Source organism: Enhydra lutris, unplaced genomic scaffold (genome assembly GCF_002288905.1).
Source record: "Enhydra lutris kenyoni isolate GAN:26980312 unplaced genomic scaffold, ASM228890v2 scaffoldscaffold79, whole genome shotgun sequence".
NCBI classification, from domain to species: domain Eukaryota; kingdom Metazoa; phylum Chordata; class Mammalia; order Carnivora; family Mustelidae; genus Enhydra; species Enhydra lutris.
The window spans coordinates 2,766,398-2,786,308 of NW_019154163.1; the positions used below are offsets into that span (position 1 = coordinate 2,766,398).

Below are 19,911 nucleotides of genomic sequence, written 5' to 3' on the forward strand. Positions count from 1 at the left end.
AAATGGATAATCAGAAACAAAAGAGAAGTTCCAGTTGATACCATAAAACCACAAGGGATCATAAAAGAGTATATAAGCCATTATATGCCTACAAATGGGATAACCTAGAAAAATTTTTTTAAAATTTTTATTTTAATGCGATTAATTCACATATAATGTGTTACTGCTTTCAGAAATAGAAGCCTGTGATTTACCAGTCTTATATAATACAGAGTGCTCATTACATCACATGCCCTCCTTAGTGTCCATCACCCAGTTACCCTATCCCTCCACCCTGTCACCTCCAGCAACCCTCTGTTTCTAATGATTGAGTCTCTTATGGTTTCTCTCCCTCTCTGGTTTTGTCTTATTTTTTCCTCTCTTCCCCTATGATCCTCTTTTTTTTTTCTTAAATTCCACATATCAGTGAGATCATATGATAATCGTCTTTCTCTGATGGACTTATTTTGCTTAGTATAATACCTTCTTGTTCCATCCATGTCCTTGCAAATGGGAAGATTTCATTTTTTTGTGGCTGAGCAACATTCCACTGTATATGTTTATATATATACCACATCTTCTCTATCCATTCATCTGTCAGTGGGCATCTGGGCTCTTTCCATAGTTTGACTATTATGGACATGGCTGCTATAAACATTGGCAGGCAGCTGCCCCATCGTTTCACTACATTTCTATCATTGTGGTAAATATCCAGTGGTACAGTTGCTGGGTTGTACAGTAGCTCTATTTTCAACATTTTGAGGAACCTCCATACTGTTTTCCAGCATAGCTGGCACCAGCTTGCATTCCCACCAACAGTGTAGGAGAGTTCCCCTTTCTCCACATCCTGGCCAACACCTGTCATTTCCTGACTTGTTAATTTTAGTCATTCTGACCTGTGTGAATTGGTATCTTATTGTGGTTTTGGTTTGTATTTCCCTGATGCCAAGTGATGTGGAGTATTTTCTCATGTGTCTGTTGTCCCTCTGGATGTCTTCTTTGGAGAAATGTCTGTTCATTTCTTCTGACCATTTCTTGATTGGATTATTTGTTCTTTGGGTGTTGAGTTTGGTAAGTTCTTTATAGATTTTGATACTAGCTAGCCCTTTATCTGATGCATTATTTTCAAATATTATCTCCCATTCAGTCAGTTGTCTTTTTTTTTTTTTTTTTTTTGGCTGATTCCTTTTCTGTGCAAAAAAAATTTATCTTGATAAAGTCCCAGTAGTTGATTTTTGCTTTTGTTTCCCTTGCCTTTGGAGACTTGTCTAGCAAGAAGTTGCTGTGGCCAAGGTCAAAGAGGTTGCTGCCTGTGTTCTCCTTAAGGATTTTGAAGGATTCCTGTCTCACATTTAGGTCGTTCATCCATTTTGAGTCTGTTTTTGTGTATGATGTAAGGAAATGGTCCAGTTTCATTCTTCTGCATGTGGCTGTCTGATTTTCCCAACACCATTTGTTGAAGTTACTGTCTTTTTCAATTGGATATTTTTTCCTGCTTTGTCGTAGGTTAGTTGACCATAGAGTTGAGGGTCCATTTCTGGGTTCTTTATTCTGTTCCATTGATCTGTGTGTCTGTTTTTGCTTGATGATTTACAGCTTTGGAATAGAGCTTGAAGTCCGGAACTGTGATGCCACCAGTTTTGGTTATAATTTTCAACATTCCTTTGACCATTGGGCATCTTTTCTGGTTCCAAAAATATTTTAGGATTATTTGTTCAAGTTCTATGAAAAAAGTTGATGGTATTTTGATCAGGACTGCATTGAATGTGTAGATTGTTTTGGGTAGTGTAGACATTTTCACAATATTTGTTCTTCCAATCCATAAACATAGAATATTTTTGCATTTCTTTGTGTCTTCCTCAATTTCTTTCATGAGTGTTCTATTTTCTGAGTACAGATCCTTTCCTCTTGGGTTAGGATTATTCCCAGGTATCTTGATGGGTTTTGGTGCAATTGTAAATGGGATCAACACCTTAATTTCTCTTTATTCTGTAACATTGTTAATGTATGGAAATGCAACTGATTTCTGTGCATTGATTTTATTTCTTGCCATGTTGCTGAATTGCTATATGAATTCTAGCAATTTTGTGGTTTAGTTTTTTGGGGGTTTTCACATAAAGTATCATGTCACCTGCAGAGTGAGAGTTTGATTTTTTCTTTGCCTATTTTGATGCCTTTTATTTCTTTTTGTCTGATTGCTGAGGCTAGGAATTCTAGTACTATGATGAATAGCAGCAATGATAGTGGACACTCCTGCCATGTTCCTGACCTCAGGAGAAAAGCTCCAGTTTTTCCCCATTGAGAATGATATTTGCTGTGTGCTTTTCACGGATAGCTTTTATGATATTGAGGTATGTTCACTCTATCCCTACATTGTGAAGGGTTGTAATCAGGAAAGGATACTGTACTTTGTAAAATGCTTTTTCTGCATCTTTTGAGAGGATCATATGGTTCTTCTTTCTTCTATTTATGCAGTGTATCACATTGCTTGATTTGTAAATGTTGACTCACCCTTGCAGCCCAGGAATAAATCCCATCTGGTCGTGGTGAAAATCCTTTTTTTTTTTTTTTTTTAAAGATTTTTTTTTTTTTTTTTACAGAGAGATCAAACAGGCAGAGAGGCAGGCAGAGAGAGAGAGGAGGAAGCAGGCTCCCCTAGAGAGCAGAGAGCCCGATGCGGGACTCGATCCCAGGACTCTGAGATCATGACCTGAGCCGAAGGCAGCGGCTTAACCCACTGAGCCACCCAGGTGCCCCGGTGAAAATCCTTTTATTGTACTTTTGGATCCTATTAGCTAGTATGTTGGTGAGAATTTTTGCATCAGTGTTCATCAGGGATATTCTTCCGTGATTCTCCTTTTTGATGGGGTTTTTGTCTGGTTTTGGGATCAAGATAATGCTGGCCTCATAGAAAGAGTTTGCAAGTTTTCCTTCCATTTTCTAATTCTTGAAACAGCTTCAGAAGAATAGGTATTAACTCTTCTTTAACTGTTTGGTAGAATTCTTCTGAGAAGCTCTCTGCCACTCAGCTCTTGGTTGTTGGGAGATATTTGATGACTGCTTCAATTTCCTTACTAGTCATGGGTCTGTTCAGTTTTTCTATTTCTTCCTGTTTTAGTTTTGTTCATTTATATGTCTCTAGGAATGCATCTGTTTCTTCCAGATTGCCTAATTTGTTGGCATATACTTGCTCGTATGTTCTTATGATTTCATGCCTCCATTTTTATTGCATCTCATTAATAGCCTTTTTGTTTCTTTGGTGTTGGTTGTGATCTCTCCTCTTTTATTCATGATTTTGTTAATTTGGGTCCTTTCTCTTTTCTTATTGTTAGGTTTGGCCAGGGGCTTATCAATCTTATTAATTCTTTCAAAGAGCCAGCTCCTAGTTTTGTTGATCTGTTCTACTGGTCTTTTAGTTTCTGTTTCATTGATTTCCACTCTAATCTTTATTAGTTGTCTTCTCCTGCTGGATTTAAGCTTTATTTGCTGTTTTTTATCCAGCTCCTTTAGGTGTAAAGGGAGGCTGTGCTTTTGAGACCGTTCTTTTTCCTTGAGAAAGTCTTGTGTTGCAATATACTCCCTTCTTAGGACCATCTTTGCTACACCCCTTATGTTTTGAACAGTTGTATTTTCATTTTCATTTGTTTTCATGATTTTTAAAAAAATTCTTCTTTAACTTCCTGGTTGATCCATTCATTCTTTAGTAAGATGCTCTTTTGCTTCCATCTGTTTGAGTTCTTTCCAAATTTCCTCTTTTGATTGAGTTCCAGTTTCAAAGCACTGTGTTCTGAAAATATGTAGGAATGATCCCAATCCTTTTGTACCAGTTAAGACCTGATTTGTGACCCAGTATATGATCTATTCTGGAGAATGTTCCATGTGCACTTGAGAAGAATGTGTATTCTTCCCTTTAGGATGGAATGTTTTGAATATATCCGTGAATTCCATCTGGTCCTGTGTGTCAAAGAAAGCCCTTATCTCCTTGTTTATCTTCTGCTTAGACAAACTGTCCATTGCAATTAGGGAGGTGTTAAAATCCCCTACTATTTTTGTATTATTATTGATGTGTTTTCTTGGTTTTGTTGTTAATTGGCTTATGTTATTGGCTGCTCCCATGTTAGGGACATAAATATGTACAGTTTTAGATCTTCTTGTTGGATAAACCCTTGAATTATGATATAGTGTCCTTCCTTATCTCTTATTACAGTCTTTGTTTTAAAATCTAATTTGTCTGGTATAAAGATGGCCACCCAGCTTTCTTTGATGTCCATTCACTTGGTAAATGGTATCCACCCCTGTCACTTTAAATCTGGAGGTGTCTTTGGGTTTAAAATTAATCTCTTACAGATAGCATATTGATGAGTCTTGCTTTTGTATCCAATCTGAATCCCTGTGTCTTTGAATGGGACATTTTAGCCCATTTACATTCAGAGTAACTATTGAAGGATGTGAATTGAGTAAAATTGTATTATCTGTATAGTGACTGTTTATATATATATATATATATATATATATATATAAATATATATAATATTATATATAACATATATCCATATTATTTTTGGGCTCTCTCTTTGTTTAGAGGACCCCTTATAATATTTCCTGTAGGGCTGGTTTGGTGATCACAAGTTTTTAGTTTCTGTTTGTCCTGGAAGCCTTTTTATCAGTCCTTCTATTTTGAGTGACATCCTAGCTGGCAGACGTATTCTTGGCTGCATATTTTTCTCATTTAGCACCCTGAAGTTATCATGCCAGGTCTTTTGGCCTGCTAGGTCTCTCTGGATAGGTCTGCTGGCAGTGTAGTGTTTCTACCGTTGTAGGTTACATAGAGATCTCTTGTCCCTGGCTGCTTTTAAGATTTTCCCTTTGTCTCTGAGATTTTTAAGTTTCACTATTATATGTTGGGGTTTTGACCTGTTTTTCCTTTTACTTTCTTTTTTTTTTAAGATTCCATTTTTTAAAATTTAATTTCTTTTCAGTGTAACAGAATTCATTGTTTATGCACCACACCCAGTACTCCATGCAATACGTGCCCTCTATAATAGCCACCACCAGGCTCCCCCAGCCTCCCAACCCCTGCCCCTTCATAACCCTCAGATTGTTTTTCAGAGTCTATAGTCTCTCATGGTTCATCTCCCCCTCCAGTTTCCCTCAACTCCCTTCTCCTCTCCATTTCCCCATGTCCTCCATGTTATTTCTTATGCTCCACAAATAAGTGAAACCCTATGATAATTGACTCTCTCTGCTTGACTTATTTCACTCAGCATAATCTCTTCCAGACTCATCCATGTTGATATAAAAGTTGGGTATTTAATTTTAATAGATCAAATTATTGATTTTCTGTGTCTACTGGAGTTAGATGCCTGTTTCCTTCCCCAGATTAGGGAAGTTCTCCACTATTATTTCCTCCAGTATACCTTCTCCCCAGCCCCCATTTCCTCTTCTGGGATCCCAATTTTTCTAATATTTTTTTCACCTTATTGTATCACTTACATCTCAAATTCTCTTCTCCTGATCCAGTAGTTGTATATCTCTTTCTCTCAGCATCTTTATTCTTCATCATTTTGTCTTCTATATCACTAATTCTCTCTTCTGCCTCATTTATCCTAGCAGTTAGAGCCTCCATTTGCTATTGCACCTCACTAATAGCCTTTTTGTTTTTGACTTGGTTATATTTTAGTTCTTTTATTTTTCCAGAAAGGGATTTTCTAGTGTCTCTTACGCTTTTTTCAAGCCCAGATACTATCTTTATAATCATTTTTTCTGAACTCTTGATCTGACATCTTATTTCCATCCTGATCGGGTCCCTGGCAGTCAGTACTGCCTCTTATTCTCCTTTTTGACGTGAGTTTTTTTTTTTTCATTTTGTCATTCTGTCTAGAGGAGAATAGCTGAATGAGAGAACAAAATACTAAAATGGCAACAACAACCCCAGAGAATTATATACTAAACAAATCAGAAGAAATCTGAAACCAATAGTTAAAAAAAAAGGGAAAAAGGAAGAAAAAAGAGAATATAATCAGACAGGTGAGCAGAATAGAACAATACACTGGGTTCTTTTGTGTATTTTGGTCTGTTTTTTAGAAAACTAGATCCCAACATTGTCAAGAAGGAAAAACATATATGTACAAAAATAAAATTAAATCCAATGAAAAGATAGAATGTAACTGTAAATATGGAAATCATATATAAGAATACAACAAAAGAGGAAAAGAAAACAACTGCAGAAAAAATAATGGAAGTGAGATAGACAGGTGAGTAGAACAAAGCAGTACACTATCCCATGAGTTTATTTTGGTCAGTTTGTTAGAAGAAATTACATCTCAAAATTTTAAGGAAAGAAAACCTTATATATACAAAAATAAAATTAAATAAATTGAGAATAGAGAATATACAAAACTAAAATACCTTGAAGGGCTAGAATATGCCTGTAAACATGAAAATTATAAAAGACTTTAACAAAATAAAAAAAGAAAACAGAAAAAGATGAAATAAAAAACAAAAACAAAGCAAAACAAAACCAAACAAAAGAGAAAATGATCCGACAGGTGACTAGAACAGAGCCGTACATTAGATTTTGGGGGGGGGGTATAGCTCAGTGGTAGAGCATTTGACTGCACTAGATTTGGGGTGTATTTTGTTCTGTTGGAAGAAACTGCTTCCCAAAATTATAAATCAAAAAAAAAAAACTTATGTATACACACAAATAAGATTAAATACAATGAAGGGATAGGATATAATTGTAAAAATGAACATTTAAAAACATTTTTAAAACGAATTGATAAAATAAGAAATTTTGTTGAAAATCAGAAGAAAAACAATTAAAAAATGTTAAGATGGAAAAGCTAAGGAATCAGGTGAAAAAGGCCATGAATTCTATGTGCTGTATTCCCCTAGAGCTGGAATTTTGTTTTGCAGTTCTCCTTGATTGGTAAACTTGGTCTTGGCTGGATGTTCTTCCTGATCTTCTGGGAGAGGGGCCTGTTGCATTGATTCTCAAGTGTATTTGCTCTAGGCAGAATTGTACAGCCCTTGCCAGGGGGCCAGGCTATTATCTCCTCTGGTTTGCTGTAACTGGCTTTTTTTTTCCCTGAAGCCTTTCCTCACCATCTCAGAGGATAAGGATGAAAATGGCCGCCTCCTAATCTCTAGCCTCAGAATCTAACACTTGGGGCTGCACTCCTCAATGTGCCCTCGGAAAAACAGATAATCACTCCTATCTCCCTGGTCTCTGTCTACACTCCCTGTTCACGCAGCCTGTGATTGAGTGTTTCTGTCTCAGGCAAGCGACCCCTTTTGGAGTCTCTGAACGCTACAGATTTCTCCTGGGTGCTCCTATACTGCTCCTCTTGGGGGAGGGAGGGTGTCTCACAGGTTCTGCTGCTTATTGGGCCCCTTCTTAGTTACTTGGGAGCAGCTGGATGACAGAGGCTCCTTACCCCCATGTCTATCTTCCCATTTATCACCTCAGATTCACTTCTTCACATCTTTTACCTTGCAGAAAGTGGTTGTTTTCTATTCATATAGTTGCAGCAATTTTATTCTTTGGTCCCTGGTTGAGTTTGCAGGCATTCAGAATGATTTGATACTTATCTAGCTGAATTCCTGGGACCAGATGAAATTTTGTCTCCTACTTCTATGCCATCTTGGACTCAGATATGGATAAGTTCTCAAAACATACAGTTTCCTAAGACTGAATGATAAAGAAATAAAAAATCCGTATAGATTGATTCCTAGAAAGGAGACCGAATCAGTAATCAAAACCCATCTAACATAAAAAAGTCCATAAACAGATGGCTTCACTGAATAGTGCTAACCATTGAAAGATTTAATCACTGTCCCCAGACTCTTCCTAAAAATTAAGGGGATGCTTCCAAACTCATTTTACAAGGTCAATTTCTGATAACAAAAAAAGCAGACAAGGACACTGAAAATGAGGAAATTGCAAGCCAATATCCCTGATGTATAGAGATGCAAAAATCTTCAAAAAAATATTAGTGAACTGAATTCAACAATGCATTGAAAGGATCATATACTATGATCAGGTGGGGATTCCTACAAGCAAGAATGATTCAACATCTGCAAATCAATCAACCTGATACACCACATTGCAAAAATAAGGATAAAAATCATATCATCATCTCAGTAGTTGCAGCAAAAGTATTTGACAATATTCCACATTTGTTTATGATAAAATCTCAATTGTGACAGAAGGAACTGATTATAATAAAGGTCATATATGACAGATCCACAGCTAACATCATACTCAATGTTGAAAAGGTGAAATCTTTTCTCTAAGATCAGGAACAAGACAAGGATGTCCATTTTTGCCACTTTATTCAACATAGTATTGGAACTCCTAGCAACAGTAATTAGCCATGTAAAAGAGATAATAGGCATCCAGGTTGGAAAGGAAGAAGTAAAACTAACTATTTACAAGTGACATAGTTCTATATATAGATAACCCTAAAGGTTCCACTAAAAAAATTATTAGAACTCATAAATATATTTAGTAAAGTTGCAGGATAGAAAATCTATATGCAGAAATCTTTTGTGTTTCTATACACTGAGAACAGACTATCAGAAAAAAAATATATACTAAGAAAACAGTCCCATTTACAATTGCTAGAAGCAATTTCAGATTTCAATTTCTAATTCTTTAGAAAAGAATGACATACCTAGGAATAAATTTAACCAAGGAAACATAGATCTACACACTGAAAGCCAGAACTGATGAAAGAAATTGAAGAAGACAAATAAATGGAAAGATATTCCATGCTCACGAACTGGAAGAATTAATATCATGTCCAGGCTGGCTGCCCAAAGTTATCTAGAGGTTACATGCAATCCCCATCAAAATCAAAATCCCAGTGGCAATTTTTAGAACTGGAACAGATATTTAGAACTGGAACAGATATAGAATTTGTAGAAATCACAGAAGATCACAAGTATCCAAAACAAACTTAAGAAAGGAGAACAAAACTGGAGGCATCACACTTTCTGATTTTTAACTGTGCTACAAAGTTCTAGTCATCAAAACAGTATGGTATTGGCTGTAAAACAGACAAATAGATCAATGGAAGAAAATAAGGAACCCAGATATAAACTTGCACATACACGGTCAATTAATTTACAGTGAAGGAGCCAAGAATATACAATGGAGAAATGGTAGTTTCTTCAGTAAGTAGTGTTGGAAAAACTGGGTAGCCATATGCAAAAGAATGAAGCTCTGGACCGCTATTTTACACAATACACCAAAATTAACTCAAAAGTAAGACCTACGTGTAATCAAAATTCCTAGAAGAAAACGTATGCAGTTGTTACTTTGTAATCCTCTCAGGAGCTTATTGAGTGTAATCTGAAACTGGCCCCTATACTGAGGACAAGGAGGTAGGACACTCCATGTTGGTAAGTGATAGTTTTAATAAGTAAAAGGAACTTACATGTAAGGCATGTCTTGGGTGGCAGCAAGACAAATGGATCCCCATGACCACCCACCAAATCTTAAAAGTTTAGCAAGAGACCTTAACTGGGTCCAGTCAAGTTTACTGTGCAGGTATTCTCAGCACCACATCATTATCTCAAGGCTTTGTCCTTGGAGCAACCTCTGGAAGCAGGAAAGGCAAGAGGAACCCACATTCCAAGGGACGAGGTAGCAAGCCTTTGATTGCCTGGGGTCCAGCTCGCAGGTCAGCTGGTCGTCACATCTTTTCAATGACCTTCCCCAACATTCCACCCCTCATGACCAGCTTTTATAAGCTCATGTGCTCCCTTGTGAAATGAGCCTTAAGTGTTCAGCAAGGTGTTTTTTTTTAAGATTTTATTTATTTATTTGACAGAGATCAAAAGTAGGCAGAGAGGCAGACAGAGAGAGAGAGGAAGGGAAGCAGGCTCCCCGCCAAGCAGAGAGCCCAATGTGGGGCTCAATCCCAGGACCCTGGGATCTGAGCTGAAGGCAGAGGTTTTAACCCACTGAGCCACCCAGGCGCCCCACAGCAAGGGGTTTTATTGGCATGGAGTGGCTCCTTTGGTGACTGTCTTGCTGCATTGGAGTCTAATGCCACAGCAACAATACAGGTGCATGTAAGGAAACACAGATTATATAAGATGGTGATTACAAAATCGATGACAATTCTTTTATAAGAGCCCTTGATCTGAGCTATTGATTTATTAAGTCTCCCAAGCTGAGGATTGGGTTACTTAGGGCATTCACTTGTATGTCATGTGATTTAATAAAGATGACACATTAGCAGATTCATTGGGGTGAACACACATTGTGTTTGGTTAATGGCACAGGTACCTCCTTATGAGTCAGTAAGAATGTCTAAGGCCATTTTATTTTGGAGTACAGCTTTATAAGTAATAAGTACAGCTTACCAGAGACATTTCAGTATTCATTAAGGACAGATTTTATTGCTATCATTCAGTGCTTGCTGAGTGAATTTATTAAGGGTTTCAAGTTTGCTATTAATGTCTTCTAAATCTAAGCCAATGGAGGGGACAAAGATCATGGCGAAATGGTCTTATCAGTGGAAAAACCAAACATTTCCCCTGACTATGAGGAAAGGGAGGTTAGCACCTTTAGAAACTTGACCTGGTTGTACATACCATACATGTTGTCCAGGGGAGGCAGCACTGTCAGGTGTGAAGACATGAACTGGGGACAGGATATGCCATTACCAGGACCCCCATTTTCTCTATTCTTTCCGTGGTGCATGCTTCTTTTCAGATATAGTGCATTTTAACAGTTCCAGCCTGCAGCAGGAAAGGAAGATCTTAGTGGAGATTGAGTGGTTCTTCACCTAAGGGTGTGAACGAACTCACCTGTCTCAGTGGGGTATTGCATTGTAAATTTTAGTAGATAATTCCTTTTTCAAGAATGAGGGGTGTGATTTCCACAACACAGTGTGTTGATCCACTGTGAGATTTTGGTCTTTGGTTGTTTCCAGAAACATCTATATCTTTACAGTATTGGGTCCCTGAGCGGGGATCCCTTGTCTGGCATATGAGGCAATAGGCCCTATTGTTTGGTCATTTAAATATATTAAAACCTAGGACAGTACTTTTTGTCCAGTTGGCCGAGGTAGCTTTGCCTGTTAAGTATTTAATGGGCTGTTTTAATACACATTTTCCTTTCTACCAATCCTGCTGCTTGTGGTTGTAGGGGAGATGGAACCTTTGTTTAATGTCACATTTTATTATTCATTCTTGCACATCCTGGCCTTTCAAATGTGACCTCTGATAATTATGTGTTTGATGGGGTTTTTACATACATGGTACTCAGTTCCTTAATCCCCTAATGATGACAGCCTGGTTTGTAGGGTGGCAGGGAAAAGTGTGGGTTAGACCAGATGCAATATCTGCATAAACCAAGGCATATTTAGAACCCTCACTTAGAGGAGGCCAATATAATCAATTTGCCAATTTCTCACAGGTTAGGAACTCTGGTGGATGGCCTGATTCTTTTGGCAGTTGCCTTTGGTGTTATTTAGGACACACGGCATGCTGTTACTACTTTAATCAAGTCAGTGTACTATGAGGGCAGTCTGACATCTTTGGCAATATGCCATCCTACTTGGGCATTGTGGGAGCCACTCTTTATATGCACCCAATCTGCCTAAACTACTGACAGGTCAGTAGCTGGGGCTCATTCCCAAGCTACGGCACCAACTTCCTGATTGCTAGAAGGGTGTCAGTATCTTAAGAACTGGGACATGAAAAACATTGAGAATCACTTCAGGCTCTTGAAGATGGACCCAAATGTCATATTATATATATCTTGACCCCACAGAGACTTTTTAATGATGAGCTTTCCATTGTTCAAGCCATAATTTTAATCCCTCAAAATAGTCTAATTATCAGTACAAAGGGTTAATGGCAAGGGCTCCTGAGTGATCAGTAGCCAGACCACTATAAGCTCAGTATATTAGTTGGTATACTGGCTGCTGTGTGAGAAGTTTTACCTGGAGGAGCACAGTGCTAGGCACTGTTGCTCTATGGGGGTATTGAGGTTTTGCCCCTTTCCAGAGCTGGAACCAAAATTCCAGGGGGCATTCTCCCCTTTTGTTATCTCTGCCATAGTGTCTGACCCATATCTTTTGGAGTCATAGACACATCCAATTAAAAAGTAGCAATACTTAGGAGATGCCCAGAGCTTTAATCTGTTTCATTAATATTTTTGCCTTCTCAAAGACAACATGCTGCTATTGCCCTCAGTCTTATATGTGTCCTTTTTTACCAGGCAGCATAAGGAATGGGAGTACTGTGCTAGGTAGACATTAAAAGCCTTCCAAAACCCCAAAATCCCTATAAAGGACTGCACCTCTTTCCCATTCTTAGAAGTTGGATAGCCTTGTACCTTTTCAGTTACAGCTTTATGAGTCTTAGCTGACCAGATCATACCTTAAAACTTCTAGCAGTGTGTAGGCATTGCATTTTCTTTGGGTTCATTGCCCATCTTCTTCCTCACAGATGTTCCTGAGCAAAGCCTGCAGGTGTCCTGCAGCAGAGGTAAAATCTTTACATGTTAACATTGTATTATCAGTGTATTGGGCCCATTTTGCTGATGTGGGGAAGGAGAACAGGGATAGGTCCCCAGCTACCATTGTATGACATATCCTGGCTCTTGTACACATAATTTTAGGGGAGCACTTGTAAAGTTCATTATTATCTCTCCAACATGAAAGCAATTTAATCTTTGTTATCAGAAACCTATTAAATTCTTTTCCATGAGTGTTCTTAAAGATGAAGCACTGTTGTAGGGACACTTTTTGCAAAGCATCAGAGCAAAACAGTAACTGCAAATGACAGAAAACTAAAAATGGTCGTTTGATTTGATGAGGGTTCATTATTATGCAATGGACAAGAGAACTATAGCTGTATTCTTAAAAGCCCCTCCCTTTTTTTCTGGCAATGTTTTTGTTATCTCCAGAGGTATTTATATTTCAAAGACATGATAAGATTTATAAACTTAAGGGGACAGAGAAAGATGTAAGTTTTCTCCTAGGAGTTTTGGGGTAATTGCTGTTTAAAAGTAGGGGTCAGAAGGTATGGGGCATTTTGTCTGTTTCCTCATCAATTACCATAGCATCCTCCTCTTCATTTTCATCGTTTTCTGTAAGATTCCACCTCATAGCATCCTAGTCAGGCTTTCTCATAAGTTCTCATATCTTAATACATTGTACCCTCTTTGCTTTGTAAAACAGGACACTAAGGTCTCCAATTTATTACTTTCCTTTTCCATCTTGTCTGCCAGCCCCAGAGCTAGCAGAGTAGTGGACAGTCACATATCCTTTTTTTTTTTTTTTTTCATTTTATTTCTTTTCAGTGTTCCAGGATTCATTGTTTATGCACCACACCCAGTGCTCCTTGCAATACATGCCCTCCGTAATACCCGCCACCAGGCTCACCCAACCCCCCAAACCCCTCCCCTCCAAAACCCTATTTGTTTCTCAGCATCCACGGTCTTTCTTGGTTTGTCTCCCCCTCCAATTTCCCCCAACTCACTTCTCTTTTTTTTTTTTTTTTGGTTTTAAAGATTTTATTTATTTATTTGACAGAGGGAGAGAGATCACAATTAGGCAGAGAGGCAGACAGAGAGAGAGGAGGAAGCAGGCCCCCTGCTGAGCAGAGAGCCCGATGTGGGGCTCGATCCCAGGACCCTGAGATCATGACCTGAGCCAAAGGCAGAGGCTTTAACCCACTGAGCCACCCAGGTGCCCCTCACTTCTCCTTTTCTAAACTCAGCTCTTCTAACTTTCTTCAGCCTCTAGTTGGGCATCAGTGGCCAGCTGAACTACCCACAGCAGAAGCCCACTATAGCAACCATGTTTCCCTTCTCTGTCCCAGTGTGGTATGTGCATTTCCTCCAAGTTTACCTTAGATTGGCTGACATTTTCTGGGTGTCCACATATTCATGTAGTAGTCCATAGGCATCTAAAATACAGGCCACATTTCCTTACAAAGAAGTTGATGGCTAATTTGGGGTTTTTCCTGTGGATGCCTCATTCCCAAAGCCCATTTCTTTGGTCTCTGTGCTGGCTTGCCAATTGTCTTTACAGCCCTCTTGCGAGCTTCTTAGCTATAATCTGAAACTGACCGCTATACACAGAGGGCAAGGAAAGACCAAAGAAAGAGGTAGTCCACTCTGGGTTGGTAGGTGGTAGTTTTAATTAGCAAAGGGAATTTAAACATGAAGTTTGTTTTGGGTGGCAGTAGGATGAATGGATCTTTGTGCCTGCCCACCAAATTTTTTTTTTTAATTTTATTTATTAGTTACTTGAGAGAGAGACAGACAGAGATAGAGCATGAGCAGGGAGGAGAGGGAGAAGCAGGCTCCTCGCCAAGCAGGGAGCCTTATGCGGGACTCGATTCCAGGACCAGGATCATGACCCAAGCAGATGGCAGCTGCTTAACTGACTGAGCCACCCAGGTGCCCCCAACCTACCCACCAAATCTTAAAGAAGCCTTAACTGGGTTCATTCAAGTATACTGTGCAGGTGTTCTCAGTATCACATCATCGTCTCAAGGCTGTGTCCTTAGAGCAGCCTCTGGGAGCAGGAAAGGCAAGTGGAACGTATATCCTAGGATAGGGAAGAGGGTAAGGAGCCTGTAATTGCCTGGGGTCCAGCTCCCAGGTAACCTGGTGGTCGTATCTTTTTCAAGACCCTCTCCAGCACTGGTAAGGTCCTTGACATTGGTCTTAGTGATTTTTAAAAAAAATTCTGGCTCTAAGTGCAAGGGAGACAAAAGCAAAAATGAACAAATGGGGCTACTTCTTAGTAAAAAGCTAGTGCACAGTGAAGGAAAACATCAATAAAACAAAAAGGCAACCTAGTAAATGGGAAACGATATTTGTAAATAATTTATCTATTAAGGGGTTAATATCCAAAATATATAAAGGACTCATATAACTCAACAACAAAAAACAACCCAATTGTAAAATGGGCAGAGGAACTAAATAGACACTTTCTTTTTTTCTAAAGAAGATATAATGATGGCTAATAGGCACCTGAAAACATGTTCCACATCACTAATTATCAGTGAAATGAAAACCACAATGTGATATCATCTCACACCTATTAGAATGGCTATTATCAAAAAGGCAAGAAGTAAGAAGTGTTGGGGAATATGTGAAGAAAAAGATACTCTTATACGTTATTGGTGGGAATGTAAATGTAAATTGGTGTAGCCACTATGGAAAGCAGTATGGAGATTTGTCAAAAAATTAAAAAGAGAATGACCGCAGGATCCAGATATTCCACTTCTGAGTCTTTATTGATGAATACAAAAACACTAATTCAAGTAGATATATGCACCCCTATGTTCATTGCAGCAGTATTTATAGTAGCCAGAATATGGAAACAACCTAAGTGTCCATCCATGGATGAATGGATAAAGATGTGGTACACACACACACACACACACACACACTGGAATGCTACTCAGCCACACATAAGGAAATCTTGCCATTTGTGACAATATGGATGGATCTTGAGGGTATTATGCTAAGTGAAAAATCTGATGGAAAAAGGCAAATAACATGATTTTACTATATATGGCTTCTAAAATAACAAAACAAATGGATAAACCAAACCAAACAAAAAGAAACTAATAGATACACAGATCCATAATTACCAGAGGAGAAAGTGTGTTGGGGGATGGGTGAGAGAGCTTATTTGTATGGTGGTGGATGGTAACTAACAGTGGTGATTACTTTGTAGTTTATGCAAATATCAAATTATAATATTTACAGCTGAAACTTATATAATGCTGTATGCCCATTTTACCTCAAATAATAAAAGACATATTAAGTATATCTTGAGGAAAAAAATAATTTACTAATTTAGATTGTTGATTTTAGTTTGATTATTTTCAGAATGCCATCACAGACTCCTGAAATCTAATCCTACTTAGTTATCAACAACAGCAGGGAACAGCTTTATGCCTGGGTGACAGCCATTGGTGACTGGACCTTTTCCTCAAAGCTATTTCCACTTTCTTTATTTAGGAAGCTTGGCGCCAGTAATGTTTTTTTTCATATCTCTGTGTACCTTTCATCTCTTTCTCCTCTTCCTTTCCTTACCTTTTTCTCTAGATAATTATTCACTGTGGAATATGGGAGTACTTGTTTTTCAGCTCACTGTACACCTCATATACCTTATTGTCAAAGCTGTATAGTCAGCAATTGAAAGCACTCAGCTTTGCAAGTCTTAATTAAGATTACTGTTTTCAGTACTATTGACCTCTCATTTGGAATAGTATTAGTGCACATCAACAAAATACACACAGTTTCCCTGAATCATCACTATTAGAAAAAGATACTTTGTGAGTTACAAAATCAGTCATGTTCCTGAAATTTGTAATAAAAGAGACCTGTTAGAAACCTTCTTGAGCTTTTGGAAACAATCTCCTGGTTTTGTCCTCTCCCATAAACATAACTGAACAGTTACTTATAAACCATTACTGAACCAAGCTGAGCTCTCACCTTGCTGTTACTTATTCCTAGATACTAAAATCCTGGAGTATTATTTAAATTGTGAAAGAGAAAAACTTAGGAAATATATAAAGATCTCAATCTGAGACTATCCATTGGGAGAAATCCATTTGTACTAGAGTATGCAAAGGAGGCATCTTTACAATTACCACCCAAGCAGGGTATGTATACAAGTGCAGTCAAGTTTATTGAGAGCTGAGTGAAAAGGTGGTAGTAGAAACAACGGGCAAGAATTGAGTTGGGGGAAAGATGAAGAAAAATTGATTAGTAGAGTTTTGTGCGTTTTTTTGCCAGGGTGCTGCTACGACAAAGTCAGAAAGCCTAAATACTCCCTGTTGAAGTCAGTGGCTACTATTAGTCACTGAAAATAAGATGTACTTTCAGAACATCTAAAACCAGTTATTTTTTTTTTTAAAACCAGTTATTGCAATTGGCAGTGAGAATATAGAATCTGTCAAATAAATACTATAGTGAAATCACGGAACAGTGTAAATATACCTCTGAACATATGAAGACAGTTTAATTTTTAAAAATGAAAAATAAATATAAAAATATTTAATGTCTGAGCTCTTATTAAAAATTCAAATGCAGTTCAGTAACTGAGTGTTTTGTGAAAATATGTACAACATTTGAGGGTACATTTTAGCTTTATTACCAAGGAATAAAGAGAAGAAAAATGCATATTCTGCCTTATACTTTAATCTTTTCATCACTATAATACACATTATATTCGTAAAAGTCATTAGTTTAGTCATTATAAAAGAAGATTCAAAGAGCAGTATCTGAAATATTATACCTAAAGACAGACGAATCCTTTGTTAAATAAAGAATCCATCTGAGAAACAGGAAATGATTGATTTATTTTCTGAAATTAAAAAAAATAAGTGGGAAAATTAGTTCAACTTCTATTAAGTCTGTTACTTTAAGGTCACGTTGTAGGTTAGTGTGCTCCTATTATGGGGGACATAAAAACTAATATCTATTCAAAACTGTCTCTTGAGATTATGATTTAGAAACAGGTTTGCTTATTCTGGTTTGTCTCAAATTACTGCTAATAAGTATTCCTCCTCAGTCAATGCATTGTTTCAGCCTTCATTAATTATTTTTTAAGAAAGCTGGAGTTTTTTTCTGAGAAAATTATAGCATTAAAAAGTCTACTCCATGATGCTTTTGCATGTGAATTTGAAGGGAAGAGTACTTTATTTATTTTACAAATAAATTAACTCTAACCAAAAATCTGTTGTTTTATGTCTTAGGACAAAGTTGTTGCTGTTCAGTTCTGTAACAATGGAGACAGGTAACTATGTAGTACATATCTGTGTAAACAGATGTTTGACATATTTTACCTCTATTCTTTCAGAAGTAGCTCCCTCTACTGTAGTACTTTATTTCTGTTCAGTTTCTTAAGCTGAAAGCCCTTGTCTATTTTTGATGACATCCTTACCCAGTTTCTTTTAAACTCCTATCCAAGTAGTAGCCATACTTTATCAGTTCTTCCTTTCTGAGTGATTTCTTTTTTGTTTATTTTGTTTTTTTCCATTTCTATTATCACTCACCTTGGCCAAGCATTCCATTATTTAACCCATTACCTCCAGTTTTCTTCTCCTTTCAAAATATATCCTGTCTATTTTTGCCAGATCCACATTGCTCTGTTCAGAAATCTTTAGTGTTTCCTCTTTGTCTATAGAATAGAATTCAAATGTCTTATGAATTCAGAACTTTTTATAACTTAACTTAGACCTACATTCTTTTCTCATTTACTATCTCCCATATAAATCATTACATTTAACCTAATTGACTTAATCATTGCTCTTGTTACATCCATATATCTGTATTTTTTCTCTTGTTCATTGATTTGCTTATACTTTACCTCACACCATTCTTAACCAGAAATATCACCCCCTACTCCCCCTCACTTCTCTTTCCCTCCTACAGTCTCCCTCTCCCTTCTGCTTTCCTTTACTCTGCTTTTCTTCTCCCTCGAGTCCCTTTCTCTTCTGAGTCCTATCTTCCCATGTTCTACCTGAACCCTTTTCTGACTGCTCCAGATTTTATCCATATTGTCTTCCTTTGAACATCTGTTTTACTTATTGTCTCTCTTACTCATATGATATGTATTTCCTGTATCTGTAAACTCAGAAATTACGTACAGGTATTTGTGCACCCTCTCAAATGTTTGATCCCAAAAGGTTGATAATCTTTTTGCCCTGGTCTAAAAATTAACCTAGAATAGATTTTAAAATGTAACCACTTAACATAAATGTGTATCCATATATTTCTATAAGAACTTTATGTGGGTGACCATGTTTTATGTTAATTAAATTTATTTTTTTTTAATTTTTTGACCATGTTTTATTTTTAAATATTTTTCAGACAGTGGGTGATTGCTATGATGAATTTGTTCATCTTTATTAAATGCAAGAGTAAATAATGATGGTCCACATAGAGTGAAGTTTATATTAGGAATGAGAAAACCTTCAGATAATTTTTTGAGGTTGATTTATTGCACTATACTGAGGTATACACTTGAAGGTTTGTACAGCTATGATTCTTTCATGCTAGGGGAATCTGAAGTTTTTTAATTCTTTGCCTTTTCCCTAAAGGAAAAACATTATTTTATCTTCATTAGTTATGTGGACAATAAACAAAGGATGTCCAATTTTACTAATAAAGATGCAGTTTAGAATAAAAGTAACATTTATTTTTCTTTCAGAATGACAAGATATTAAAGTATGTTAGCACCTAGTATTGCCAAGGGTTTAGGAAAAATGGGCACTCACTCTCCCACAACTTTTAAGAGATAGTAAAATGTAAAAAAAAAAACAAACTTTTGAGGCAAATAACTCATCAAAAGCTTTAAAAATGTGCTGACCATTTGACTCAGCAAAGATATGTATAAGGTTGTACAAAGATACATATAGAGATATTCATCACAACATTATTTATAATGGTGAAGAATAGAAATAGTATAAATATTTTCATTAGGGAGTTATTAAATAAATTTTTATGCATCCATATAGCTGAGTACTTATTAAAAGTGACAGTAGTTTTCTATAAACCTAGAGATACATCTATAAAATAACCCTTGGGGAAAACATAAAACATTATATGTAGTATAATTCTGTTTCCTGTAGGGGAAAATAGATAAGTGTTTATGTATGTTTTTAATTAAGTTTGGTGGAATAGAAATGAAAGTATAAACAGTGATAAAATTATGGGTGAATGAATGTATTTTTGTAAGTTTTATTGAGATATAATACAAATAACATAACTTTAGTGTTTTCTGGTATATTCACAGGGTTGTGCAACCTTTACCACAATCAATTTCAGAACATTTTTATCACCCCAAAAAGAATTTCCATACCCTTCAGCTATCACTCTCCAATATCTTTACATGCCCACCCTTAACTCTGGGCAGCCTTTAATCCAGTTTTTAT

At 37.0% G+C, this 19,911-nt stretch overlaps 1 protein-coding gene across 3 annotated transcripts in view; it reads left to right on the forward strand.

Moving 5' to 3' along the window:
* Positions 1-19,911, forward strand: part of LOC111160923 (bromodomain and WD repeat domain containing 3) — a 229,435-nt gene that overhangs the window by 106,805 nt on the left and 102,719 nt on the right. For all 3 annotated transcript variants that reach the window (XM_022524309.1, XM_022524311.1, XM_022524310.1), the window contains one exon: positions 17,731-17,771. In XM_022524309.1, the coding sequence (XP_022380017.1) occupies positions 17,731-17,771 (41 nt within the window). The remainder of the gene's footprint in view (positions 1-17,730; positions 17,772-19,911) is intronic.